The following is a 13,006-nucleotide window of genomic DNA, read 5'->3' on the forward strand; positions in this document are numbered from 1 at the left end:
TTTAATCAAATTAACTTCCTCTTGCATCTCTTCTGTGATGACATATTTACTGGTTCGAGGGCGAAGCCAATGATTCAATCAATTCCTGATGGACAAAATCAAGTCCCACCCTACATTTTTTTCTTGTTCAAGATGCCGTTTCATGTCACAATAATGAAGAAAAGATTATCACAACTTCCCTTTCATGATGTCTTTAAATTCCTGCAGGTAGACAAAATAAGTCAGCAGTCGTGCCTTCTAAGGATCCAAAACTGCCACTTTTTCAGAATGCGTGGGGAATTATTAAATTATTATACGTTTTAGATTGTTTTTCTATTGTCTTAAAGACGACTTTCTTAAATGAACAAAGTCATGGTAAAATGTCATTGCATGTCCTTGCAGCACAACGTGACTCTGGTACAGAGGGGTGTGCTATCCCGAGATGGAATCCCAGGAACACACAGAGAGAGAGAGAGAGAGAGAGAGAGAGAGAGAGAGAGAGAGAGAGAGAGAGAGAGAGAGAGAAACATTCTGCACATACAGGCTTAATGATGTGGAATGAAAACACACAGCATGCATTAACACGAACTGGACACATTCCCAAAGATCAAACATTATAGTGTGATGGGATCACAGTCAAATCACACTATTATGACTTGGAAGTTACATGGAAACTTCATCCACACGGACTGACCATCTGAAGCATTTCACACGTACACAACATTACCCCAGGCAAATCTTCTATGAAAACATATGTCACTGCCTTTGAACAAAACATTGTGATAACTGTCTTTGTTTAAAGGGATAATTCACCCAGTATGTAAACATCTATCATTGTTTACCCACTATAATTTTGTTAAAATAGTAGCTAAATGAAGCTCTTTTCCAAATAGTGATAGAACTGCTACAGCAGATTTGTGTAAACTACTCCTTTAAACCAATCTATTTTTTATATATCTATGAGAGAAATCATTGCCAAAACAACAAAAAACAGTGCTCATCCACAGAAGCTGTAAGTGACTTTACGTAGGCTAACTAAGCTTTCCTCCAAGCTGGTTTGAATCTTCACATCTGTAGGCCTACCCAAACGTTGAACAAGTCAATGGCATATAAAAATGACATGACAATGACAGAAACGTTCCGTTCCGCACACGGTCCAGAATAACCAGCGTGACCTCCGACACACAGATTGCCTTGAGCGCGAGAGGGGCGTGGCGCGCACCACGGGCACCAAAATAGCGCTCGCGCGGGCACGTCGCTATTACAAAGAGCACAATATCAATATCAGCTAACACATATTCAATTCTACTGCATGACTTTATTTCGTCATTTGAGTCCCGAAATTAATCTTTTAAACTAAAGCTAGCTACTTATACAGCTAGGCCTTATTACTATAAGGCTATATTATAAAAGTGGCATTATATTATTTATTTTTACAGTATTTAGGCTATTTTTTAACAAAACGTTTTAAATTAAGAACAAAACAAATAACAACAACAAAGATAGGCCTCGTTAATAGGCTGTATTAAAATACATATGGTGTGATTACAATTATGTTATGCATTATTCAATGACCTTAGAGCTGTCAATATGGGTCTGTTGAACTCGGGTTCTACTCACATGTTTGGCAAAGTATGAAAAACTCTCTTCAAATGTCCACTTACACATCCAGTGTTGAATGTTTTCCGTCGTCAACTAATATAACGACAAATATAAATCGTTAGGGAGTTCATATTACTGCGTGTAACGAAGAGTGAAGTTATAGATTCCCTCCCGTTCCCGGTGTGATTCGAGTGTGTGTGTGAGTGAAACCGGACGCGCCCGCGGGGGTCTCTAATTATAACCACCACTCAGGGCAGCGAATAGACACAGAGGAGCACAGCAGGAGCACACACCCTCTGTGCAGATCAATATCCCACGGTGCGAATTAATAGAGCATTTGTGCAGGTCACCCACCAAATTAATGGTTAACAGTTAGCTACTTAGTGGCCTTAGTAAAGTTACAGCAAGTTTCATAGGCTACGTATAGGTTTTAAATGGGCTTTAAGTTTCAGTAGCCTACTGAGAAATTATGTAATAGGCTACTAACAGTACATGGCTCAAAGTTAGTCACAGCGCGTATTTTTCACCAGTTGCTAAATAGACACTAATAGTGTCACACTATAAAAGTAGGCTTACGTCGCGCTCTTTCCATTGACATCAGTTTCAGGAGAGCACTATAGGTCACACATCCTTAATAATTGCAATAATTAATAGCAATAACACTGTGTAGAAGAAACTGATGCAGAACTAAAGGAAATGTTGGGAGACAGCATGATCACACGGTTCAAGTGATTAGCTCATATTGAGTCTCTGAAGTTCACCAGAAACTTCCCAAATTGACCACTAGACGTCAATGTGGCGTCATTTTAGAAAAGTTTGTTTAACGTTACTTGAAGATAGTCTCAGTTTAATGCAGAGACAAACAACGTGTTTACTCTATAATAGGTACTTTGTAGCCCACTTTTCAAGTACACTGTAAAAAGTGATATGATCAGTACGTTAAGACAACATGTTTTACATTGCTTTAACTCATAAAAATAAGTTGTTTTCAACTTTAAGTTATAGTCTAAGAGATTCAACTCATTTTTTGAGTCAGTTTAATGTAATTTAACCCCTTACCTGTCACCCCCCATTTGAGAATCGAGTGCAATATGACATACCCATAATAAAATGGTTGTTGCTAATGAGTCCTTCTGACTATACACAAAACCAAGGTATCATTTAAAAGCTGACACTTGACAGTTTACTATGAACTACTCAGAAATACTCTAGCAATTACTAATAGAGAGATAAATAAGCTCAAAAACAATGAACAATCTGAGATCTGGGATCACCAGTGATCCCTGCGAGGCAAGTTTAAATTACTTAAACACCCAAGTTGATTGAACTTAAATTTAAGGCAGATAGATAGATAGATAGATAGATAGATAGATAGATAGATAGATAGATAGATAGATAGATAGATAGATAGATAGATAGATAGATAGATAGATAGATAGATAGATAGATAGATAGATAGATAGATATACTTTTTTATTAATCAAATTTGCCCTATAATAGTGGCCCCAGTCAGATCAATCCTAATGTTATCGTCTTCTATTCAGACTTCTGTTTGATTTGGCAGCAAATAGTTATGTCTAATATGTCTGTTTGTCATCCAAACATTTTCAGTGTCTTTTAATTTATACTCCAATTACGTAGAAATGTAATAAAGAACTGAATTAAGTCAGCGCAACTGTCATCCTCGTCCCTCAGTTTGAGAAAACCGCTTCTTTGATTTTGCCACGTTTCCATGGTAAGTATCTGACTAAACTCAGAGTGTTTGCAGCCTGACGTCTCATTTAACCTGTCCTGACACCTTCCTATTCTTTCTGGAGCCAGGACTAACCACAGCCCACAAGATGGATGGATGAATAGATGAATACATGGATTAGAGGATGAAGGTGCTTCCCATTCTCTTCCATGTGAATGAGTCGGAACAAAAAGAGGTTCTTTCCTCTTCATTAAGTTAATGGATGTACGGCTGATATACCTGAGTACTAGCAAGTAAGACGTGCAGAGATTTCAGAGCCTGAGGGGTTGGATCAACTTCCACAAACATGGACACATCGGCTCCTTCCCTGTTTGTCTTTGGTCTTATGTGACATCTCTTTATTACTGCTGGGTGCAGTTGGCGCTACAGAGACAGCCCCGTGTGCTTTAGGTGGGGTTGGCATAGCCGTTTCTAATAAATTACAGATTTGTGCAAGATCAGCGTCAGAGGTTCTTCAAGGCTACAAGTGCAAGTGAGATTTCTGGAGAGTTCTGCTGTGCTGCATCTGCTGTCCAGGTATCTTTGACCTTGCTGAACCTAAAACAAATAGAAGTAAGATAAGTGAGGTTTATGTTTTAGAAATACTTTTATTTTATTAATTACTGTGATTTAGGCACCTGTTTTATCCACTGAGATCCACAATCACTGGAAACACAATGACTCCTCTGAGGTCTGGAGCACAGGGGTGAGAAACTTACAAAGCACTTTATTTATTTTTTATTATTTTAATTTTTAGGTTTGGAAACATTATTTTGGTTTATCTTATCGTAGTTTTAAAAAAATATATATTTTCAAGATTTTCAAGGGTAAAATAGTAATACACCACACTGTAAAAAGTGATCAGTTGACAACTAAAAAAAAGGGAGGAAACCCATTGCCTTAAAATTATTAAGTAAATAAACTTCATGCGTAATTGAAAAGATTAAGTTATGTGGAATTGTCAAGTTCACATAACTTAATTTTTTCAATTACGCATCCTCACTTTTTTAAGTTGTCAACTGATCACTTTTTATAGTGCACCTTTTGTGGTTGGTAAGATTTTTTAATGTTATTTATTTAATAAAAAATACAGTAATATTGTGAAATATTACCAATTAAAACAACTTTTCTATTTTTAAATGTAATCTCAAATTTGTATGCTGAATTTTCAGCACCTTTACTCCTGCAGTCTTCAGTCACATGATCCTTCAGAAATAATTCTAATATGCTGATTTGGTGTTTAAGAAACATTTATTACTATTATCAATGTTGATAACAGTCGTGCTGCCTAATATTTTTGTGGAACCATGATATAGTATCATGATCATTTGAAAATCATTTGAAATAGAAATCTTTAATATTATAACATTATGTCTTTACTGTCACCTTTGATCAATGAAAGTATTAATTTCTTTAAATAAACATTTGAATGACAAGTTGAATGTAATGTGTAATGTGACCTTCATATAAATAAAAGAAAAACGTTTCTGCTTTGGATCATTGCAACTCAAATAATGAATAGCTCTAATTATAAACTGCATGTTTACGTTAATCAAGAGTAATTACTTTTAGAACAGAATATTTAACACTGAATCATTCTTCTGAGACACATGGACTCTTATGTACTGTATGTGTGTGATAGATTGTGCTGTGTGACACTGGCTGTCTGGCTGTGCTTTGGAGCTCATACTGAGGCTTCTGCGCTCAACCTGAAGCGTTTCATTGGCTGCGCAGTTCGAGAATTTACCTTTCTGGCCCGTAAGCCGGGATGCGGAGGGCTGCACATCTCCACTGACGCCTGCTGGGGACGCTGTGAGACCTGGGAAGTAAGACTATGAACAGCATTTACTAAAGCCAGAGAGAAGAGCTCTTGCCACACACACACCTGCAATGTGATGAATACTTAAGATGATATAAAACTGTCAAGGAGAAAATACTTTATAAGAAGGATTGTAATGCATTGAAATGACTTAACAGGGTTTTAAAATGGATCAAATGAATCAAATTAAAACCCCAGATATGGCAAAAAATAATAGATTAGGTGATTTTGCTTTTAATACAGATTGAAGCAGCCAACAGGGTTTAAAAACAATTGATTATATATTAGATTATTTTATATTAGTTATATTAGAGTTTGCATTTGCATTATTTATTGTTTGTAATTGTGTTTCATTTTTACACACAGAGCGGTTGAAGGCACTTTTTGAGACCAGAACTCACGTTGACCCAAATAATCTAAAAAAAAAAAAAAACTGAAGCGCTTTTCCTTTAGTGCTCTTAAGAGAGAGGTGGGGAACCTCTTGGGCGGATTGCTAGAAATTAAAGGGAAAAAAAATAACAACAGGAAATTGAGGAAAATGGTAGCAATATTTGCTCAGTCAGGCCTGGCATTATTTTTTACTGTTGTTTTTAATGAATTTTTTTGTGGTGTTTATAATGTTTATAATAATAAATGTTATAAATAATAATGTTAAATAATACTATGTTTTACATAGTACCATAATTGTAGGTATTATGTATAAATATTATTATTACTGCTCTACTTCATAGATGATTTATTGTCTATAATTATTGTAATTTATTGTCATCTCACAGACAATTTATTAACTCAAAAATATAATTTTATATAGCTGAATCAACCTGACAACATTAGAGCACTCCAGTTTTAAGGATGAGATCAGGACTGCACAGTTTCACTTTTAAAGAAAAAAAAAAGTGCTGTCAGAGACAAATTCCTATTTCAGTTAATGGCGTTTGAATTGTTACAGACATTTGGGACATTATTTAAAATGTTAAGATTAGTGCACTGTTAAATATTAAAGTATAAAGATGCTTTCAAGTGTACAGTCTATCTAAAAAAAAGTGCACAAATGAAAAGTCCTCATTATGGCATCAGTCTGACATCACCTGTCAATCATTGCAGAAGCCTGTCCTGGACCCGCCCTTCATCGAGTCGCATCAGCGCGTGTGCACCTATAACGAGACCCGATTAGAGACGGTGCAGCTGCCCAACTGCTCAGCAGATGTGGACCCGTCCTACACCTATCCAGTGGCCCTGCGGTGTGACTGTGGGGTGTGTCTCACCAGCACCACTGAATGCATCACCTCTGTCTGATATGCAGGAGAAACCAGCCATTATGTTACGGTTAAAACACCAAACGCCATGTGCACTGCAGGAATAAAAATTTACCTTTAAATGGTCCCTGTATGTTTTTTTTTCCTCCTCCTCTTTCTGAAAAGAACATATAATCAAATGCGCATGCAAGCTGGGTAACATAAACCAACTCCAATTCTGTTCGAATGGTAACGTTTTTTTTGTTGCTTTGCTTATTTTTCCAGGAGATTTGTTATTATGTTTGTTCCAAACGGTAGATGCAAAAGTCTTGTGACTATGACACGTCCATATGTGTGCGTGTGAGTGCTAAAGAAAGTCTTGTGGATCTCGTGGATGTATCATTAGGGGGTCCAACCACCTGTTCAGTGCTGCTCTCATCTCACTGATTCATCTCTGACAGTCATTCACAGTCATGTACTGTATACAGTACCACCTGCTCTGGCTCTTCCTTCTCAGGCCAACCAGGTGAACTTTTTGTGTATTTACTTTGTTCATATACTTAATCCATTCCTGCATCTAAGCATCTACGCTTTTTCGTGTGCTGATCACACACATATGAAAACATGAGAATGAGAATAAATCATTTTCTCATCATCAGAATCCTGCAGCACTGAAGACTAATATCTCAGAAAGCTGTGTTACTGTGAGTTCACATGTACCAGCAAGATAAATTATTTAAAACCTCACTAATGTGAAAATGATGAGAAAACATTTTCCTCTCCTATTCTGGCATCGTATTGAGCAGCAGACGCTTATGATTATTATTACCTTTTCCATTGGTGCGTAATTCACCAATGAAAGGTCAAATTCTGCAGTTTTGTACTGGAAATTACATTTAGGGCCAACAGTTTAATATAGTTTCATTAAGATCCACAATTACAAATGTGTGCAGATTAGTTTAATTGATTTTGATAGGGTAAATGTGGTGGTTCATTCACCAGAGCGGGACAAAAATGCTATTTCATTAAAACAAAAACAAAAATTACTTAAATTGATAGTTCTGGTCAGCTTCTGATCAATCAATCAATCTAAAATAAAGTTAAAAAATTAAATAAATTAACCCTCATCCTTCCCTCGGGTCATTTTCACCTGAAACTCGTTAAAAAAATAAATGTTCATCAGAGGGGTCCAAGACTTTCGTCGCACTTGAACCGAGAATACACAATTATTATTTTTTTGGAATGGATTCAAGGAGTTTTGTGGTTGAAATTTTAAAACGTGACAAATCCTTCACTCGTGGGTCAATTTGACCCCCTATAAATGGAATGCGGGAAATGCTTCAGTACACGTAGAAAAACCTATTAATGCTCAAAATTCAAACTAGAAAATGCTAAAACTTTACCAAAAAATTATTTATAATGTCTACATGTGTATCTGCATACTAAAGAAAAACTGACTTTAGGACCCAGCGGAACAGCTCATTTGCTCCATATAGACTATAGAGCTATAAGGCCATCTAGTGGCAAGAGTCATGAAATATCATGTTATATTATTTTCAATAGAGGTCGGCAAAGAGACCAAATATAATATATTTTGAGATGAATTAAAAGGGTTATGCAATTGAGGGTTATTTTGAATTTAAGTTGAAACAATGTGAGGAATGTGCTTACATGACTTTTTTTATTATTTTTTTATTGATCAAATCTAGTAATAAAAAATAAAAAAAAATCCTAAATAATTGTAGGGCTTCGGGTCATTTTGACCCGCGAGGGAAAGATACAAAGTGCGAGGGAAGGATGAAGGATAAATGCAATTTCACATCTTTTGATGCTTCATTTCTCAAGATATTGCAGACTACTAACCAGCAAAATTGCTTTCAACATTGATAATAATGAGAAAAGTTTCTTGTGCATCAAATCAGCACATTAGAATGACTTCTGAAGGATCATATGACACCAAAGACTTGAGTAATAGTGCTGAAAATTCTTATATTTCATATATATATTTCACAATGTTGCTATTTTTTACTGTATTTTTGATCAAATAAATGCAGGCTTGGTGAGCATAAGAGACTTGAATGGAAGTGTATTTCCATATAAAGTATCACATTAAGGTAAATGTTCAGGTAAATGTAGTTTTTTCTTCACAACAGTGAGACAAAAATGCAGACTACTACAATAATTTTTTTTTGCATTTTGTAAAATAAGAGAAGCTAAAAGCTAATTCTTAACTTTGGCTCAGGAAATATAAAATCTTTTCTGTTATTTTAACTTGTAAATATAATATACCATTTTTTCCCCCAAGTCCCTGGCAAAAACCATGTGTGGGGGTACAAGAGGGGGCCTCCAAAGAGACGGGTGCCCCGGGGCCTGGTAGGACCATAATCCATCCTGGCTTTTGATCAACGCTGTTCCCAGTGATTTTGTTGCTACGGTAATGTTGGCATGTATGTAAGTCACCAGCATTCCCAGAAATGTCAAACCACCCCCAAAGCTGCCTTTGTCCCAGATTAATTACCAAAATTACCCTTCTGTCAAATCACTTCCATTCAATTAACTGTCAAACAAACAAACTCTAAATCTGGCCCAACTTATGGACATGACAGGCTCTTTCAAACGACTCGAGGCGTTTGAGCTGACAGGTACAGATCCAACCGAATGAGGTTCTAAATAAGCAAGAGGGAAAAATATAGGAGACACTGTTCAGTGTTCTTACACAACAACTCACTCTTTCACCTTTATGTTCATTTACATAAATTTTTAGTCTTTTTAGATACAAGTAATTATATCTGCACTATAAGGTCACTAATCTATGTAAGCTTGTTTCCACCACGGAATAAAAAAAATTTAAAAGATAATTGAGACTTTACCTCACAATTCTGACTTTTTTTTTCCTAAAAATTGCAAGTTTATATCTGCAGTTATGAGAAAAATGTCGCAATTACCTTTTTTTTCAGTGGCGGAAACAAGCTTACATGCAAACTAATTTTACGGTGAAAAAAAAAAAAAATCTATAAAAAAAAAAAAACTAATCTTCTATAAAACTATATAACCAGGATCAAATGAAAGGGTTGCAATTGTATCATCACTTTCCTATTTGATGCTCTCTGGGAAGCATCTTAAAGTGATAGTTCACCCAAAAATTTAAATTCTGTCATCATTTACTCAGCCTCAAGTTGTTGAGAAATTCATACAGGTTTGGAACTACTTATAGGTGAGTAAATGATGACAGAATTTTCATTTTTGGGTGAACTATCACTTTAAGATGCTTCCCAGAGAGCATCAATATTAGCTTGTGTGAAGCTTGCTACAGAGAATTGTATGATATCTGGACAATCTGATCAGTAAGAATCTGAAAATTCCCATTCATCTCAATTGCAAGCTACTTTAGAATGGCTGTCAATGCAGAAAGATTGAGCAGCAGAATGATGTTACTGTACTTTCCAGCAGAGGCCAACAGAACCATGCCAATAAAACTCTTGACTCATGGGTCTTTTCCTAATCAAATGTTGTCTAATGACCTCAATCGAGGTGAAGCTCATTGAGACCTTAAGACCAGCTAAAGTCAGGACCCATTAGTACACAGAGGGCAGGCCTCATGTTATATTCAATACAGCACCAACCCTTTGATTTTACATTCACAAACACACATTACTCCTGAAATGGACATGAATACGTGAAACAACATTTATGTGTTTGTGTGTGTGTGAAGAGAATATAAAAGCCCATTTTTTCACAGAAAAGCACTTGTTTTTTTTTGTTGGCAAAACCAAACCTATTCCAGATCTTTAGCCAGCTCAGCAAAAAGAAAGAGAGTAAGAGATAAATGGATTGTAATAACACAATATTGAGGGCTTGATGCCAAACTGCAGCTTCCACTACCTGAAAATTGGCTTCAGCCGAGAGCTTCATCTGTCTTTCTTTTCTAGAGGACAAGATCAAACCAGCAGGACTGCAATACAGAGCTGCACTCTTTAACCTGTGCAGGAAGTTTTAACTCTCTGATGCCTGGAAACCGACAGGGAGACAAGGCACATGAAACCTGTGTTTAAAAGAATTGGATGTATATATATAATATATATGGCACACAACATTTAAGTGAAGCTCAGAGGGGGGAAAAAAATCCAATAATACCTTTAAATTTGAGTCCTTATGAGCAGTTTTTCAGATTTAGTTCCATTTTCACTGTCATTGTGGGGTCCTGGTCTGGAGACTGGACTTGATCTACTGAAGAGGGTGTGTTTCAAGTCTTTCATTTCGTGAGGACATCTCTGGGAATTCCAGTCCTGTGATAAGGGGACTTTGTTTTGAGAGATAAACAAATCATAATGTTATTTTGCATATGAGAACAAAATATTGTGACTGATCCTTAAAACTGTAAATACTTATTTAGCATTTTTTATTAAGGTTGCATATAATACAGTTGATAGATATGCAGTGGTGAAGCTGCAGCCACCAAAAGCTGCTATTGGTGCAATATAAAATGAAACAAACCCCAATAACATTGAGTGGTACATAATTGAACTGCATAAAACCCCACACCCTCCAAAATCCTTGTCCAAGAAAATGACACATGGCAGTTAAAATGTCATGGACAGACAAAAAAAATAACCACACAGACATGTCCTACACTGATAACCAATGCAATTTTTTCTTCTTCGGCTTTATCTCAAGAGTGATCTTAAGGTCCTTTAAGGCAAAGTTCTTGAGTGCTGTGAAAGTCATTCATGCATACGTGAAATGTTTCAGACAAGACACATTCTTTCTCAGTGATCTGTCATGCTACATGTTGTTAAAAACCCTGAATGTACATTACGGTGAAATCAAGACAATCAACAGTCTCTTTCATTTAGACATTGAAAATAAGCATTCTTAGAATAAAGAATAAATAGATCTGCATGCAGTTAACTGCATAATATACAAGCATTTAAATATAATTTCAATTGTATTCGACATCATCAGGGTCGTAAAGTTTTGGCAAGCCAGAACCCAGCTGGACATGCAGAATATATACAAACTCACGCTGAAAAAAAAAAAAAGGGGGGGGGGGGGTATAGTTCCTGCATTATTTCAGTGTGCAAAAGTGCTGATTGAACATTAAAGCACTAAAACTATAAATCCTTTTATTTTTGTATTTAGCAGTACATGCCACTGTACTCAGAGAGGGTTAGAGTCCCTGGCAGTTATTTAGACCTAGAAACCAACTCCTGCTCCCATACAGATGTTCAACTGATGCTCAACTTATCCTCTAAAATCACAAGCTAGAATCCAAACCAAGCTCCTATTTAGGACGTTCCTCTATGAGCTGCAGGTGTAGAAGACAGATGTGGATACACCAAAACAGTGATACTACTACAAATGCTTCATCTCAAATGCTTATTGAATGCAAATTTCTTATGGCGATCCCTCATCCTTTTCAGAATCAGGTGTACTGAGTGTGGACTCTGGGATGCTGCCCTGTGCTTTGAGTTTGGGTCTATGTGTTTTCAGATTTGAGTCTTCACTAGATGGGGCTGTTGAAGTCTCTAAAAGCAGCCTGAGAATTTGTCCAATCCGTTCTTCTAAATTCACCATCCTTCCGCTCAGAGCCTGGATCTCAGTCCGCAGCTCCACCCTGGCCTCCTGCAGCGAGGCCAGGAATGAGCTCTCGCTACTGGGGGAAAAATCGCGGGCTGGTCCTTCTCCTCTACCAAGTCTAGGTACAGGGCTCTGTGGTTCCGAAACCCGATCCAGTCTCTGGTCACTGTAGGTCAGGCCGCTATCCCAAGAGTCCGTTTTGCGCAGCGAATTCTTCCTAGATTCTCCAACCACCTCAACACTCTCTATCTGAACTTTGACTTCTGGTGAAAGGTGCTCCATGGAAACGGCCTTAGCTGCATTGTTTAATCCCTCTTTCCTCCCCTCCTCTGGAGATGAACCTGGGGCAGCCATGTTGTTTTTCAGTCTCATCCAGCCACGAGCGGTTCCTGCGGGCTTGGTCCGCGCTGTGTTATTCACTTTGAGTCGGTTTGCGACTTGGTCACCGCTGACCACAGCAGGTTTGAGTTCCATGATGTCGCGGTTGTTCTGCTTGATGGAGTCGCCCAGTTTAGAATAGGCCAGACAGTTCTGGATGGGTGTGATCTGGGAGATGGTGACCACGCTGCTTGTGGATCCGTTCTGAACCGTGTGCAGCGAGTTCTGCATGAGGGAGGCGTGTGGTTTCGGCATGCGTGCGGGCTGCTGTAGGTGATGTTGATTCTTCTCCAGGTCGAGCTGGGCCGAAGCACCCTGGTTACGGAGCTCCTTCTGCTGTTTGAACTTCTGGAAAAGTTTTCGGACCGGGTGGTCCACCGGAATGGTGAGTGGGACCTCATTCTTTGAGCGCTGCCTCTCCTCTTCCTCCTTCTTCACATCGATGATTTTACGGAATATAAACTGAATATGGAGACAATAAGAAATACAATTAGTTTGATTGGAAAAGGCATCTACAAGAATTTTGGAATCATCATCAAAACTTTCACTTTAAGATAAATAGACTATTTCTGCATTTTGACCAATTTCCGTTTATAAGACTTTTGATGTAAATTTCTCTCTATTGTTATTGTTAGAAATTATAACAATGAAAAACAGTATCAGAAAAGATTTACTAATATTTAA

General features: G+C 37.3%; 2 protein-coding genes across 2 annotated transcripts in view; one reads left to right on the forward strand and one right to left on the reverse strand.

Moving 5' to 3' along the window:
* Positions 1 to 3,410: 3,410 nt before the first annotated feature.
* On the forward strand, positions 3,411 to 6,507 carry gphb5 (glycoprotein hormone subunit beta 5). The gene is made up of 4 exons (XM_084092926.1): positions 3,411 to 3,850; positions 3,948 to 4,019; positions 4,956 to 5,139; positions 6,237 to 6,507. The coding sequence occupies exons 2-4, from the start codon at positions 3,991 to 3,993 to the stop codon at positions 6,426 to 6,428; spliced, it is 405 nt and encodes a 134-aa protein (XP_083949052.1). The 5' UTR covers positions 3,411 to 3,850; positions 3,948 to 3,990; the 3' UTR covers positions 6,429 to 6,507.
* Positions 6,508 to 10,750: 4,243 nt separating this feature from the next.
* kcnh5b (potassium voltage-gated channel, subfamily H (eag-related), member 5b) overlaps positions 10,751 to 13,006 on the reverse strand; it is a 42,876-nt gene continuing 40,620 nt past the window's right edge. Inside the window, exon 11 of the mRNA XM_084093897.1 lies at positions 10,751 to 12,784. Coding sequence (XP_083950023.1) covers positions 11,762 to 12,784 — 1,023 coding nt within the window. The 3' untranslated portion in view covers positions 10,751 to 11,761. The remainder of the gene's footprint in view (positions 12,785 to 13,006) is intronic.

Source organism: Abramis brama (assembly GCF_963993115.1).
Source record: "Abramis brama genome assembly, chromosome: 19".
In the NCBI taxonomy this organism is placed as follows: Eukaryota; Metazoa; Chordata; class Actinopteri; order Cypriniformes; family Leuciscidae; genus Abramis; species Abramis brama.

Excerpts from the sequence above, each read along its gene's own strand:
- gphb5 (XM_084092926.1), top strand. The coding sequence starts at position 3,991 with ATGACTCCTCTGAGGTCTGGAGCACAGGG. Across the intron at positions 4,020-4,955 it reads CTGAGGTCTGGAGCACAGGG|ATTGTGCTGTGTGACACTGG; the intron begins GTGAGAAACTTA and ends TGTGTGTGATAG. Across the intron at positions 5,140-6,236 it reads GACGCTGTGAGACCTGGGAA|AAGCCTGTCCTGGACCCGCC; the intron begins GTAAGACTATGA and ends CAATCATTGCAG.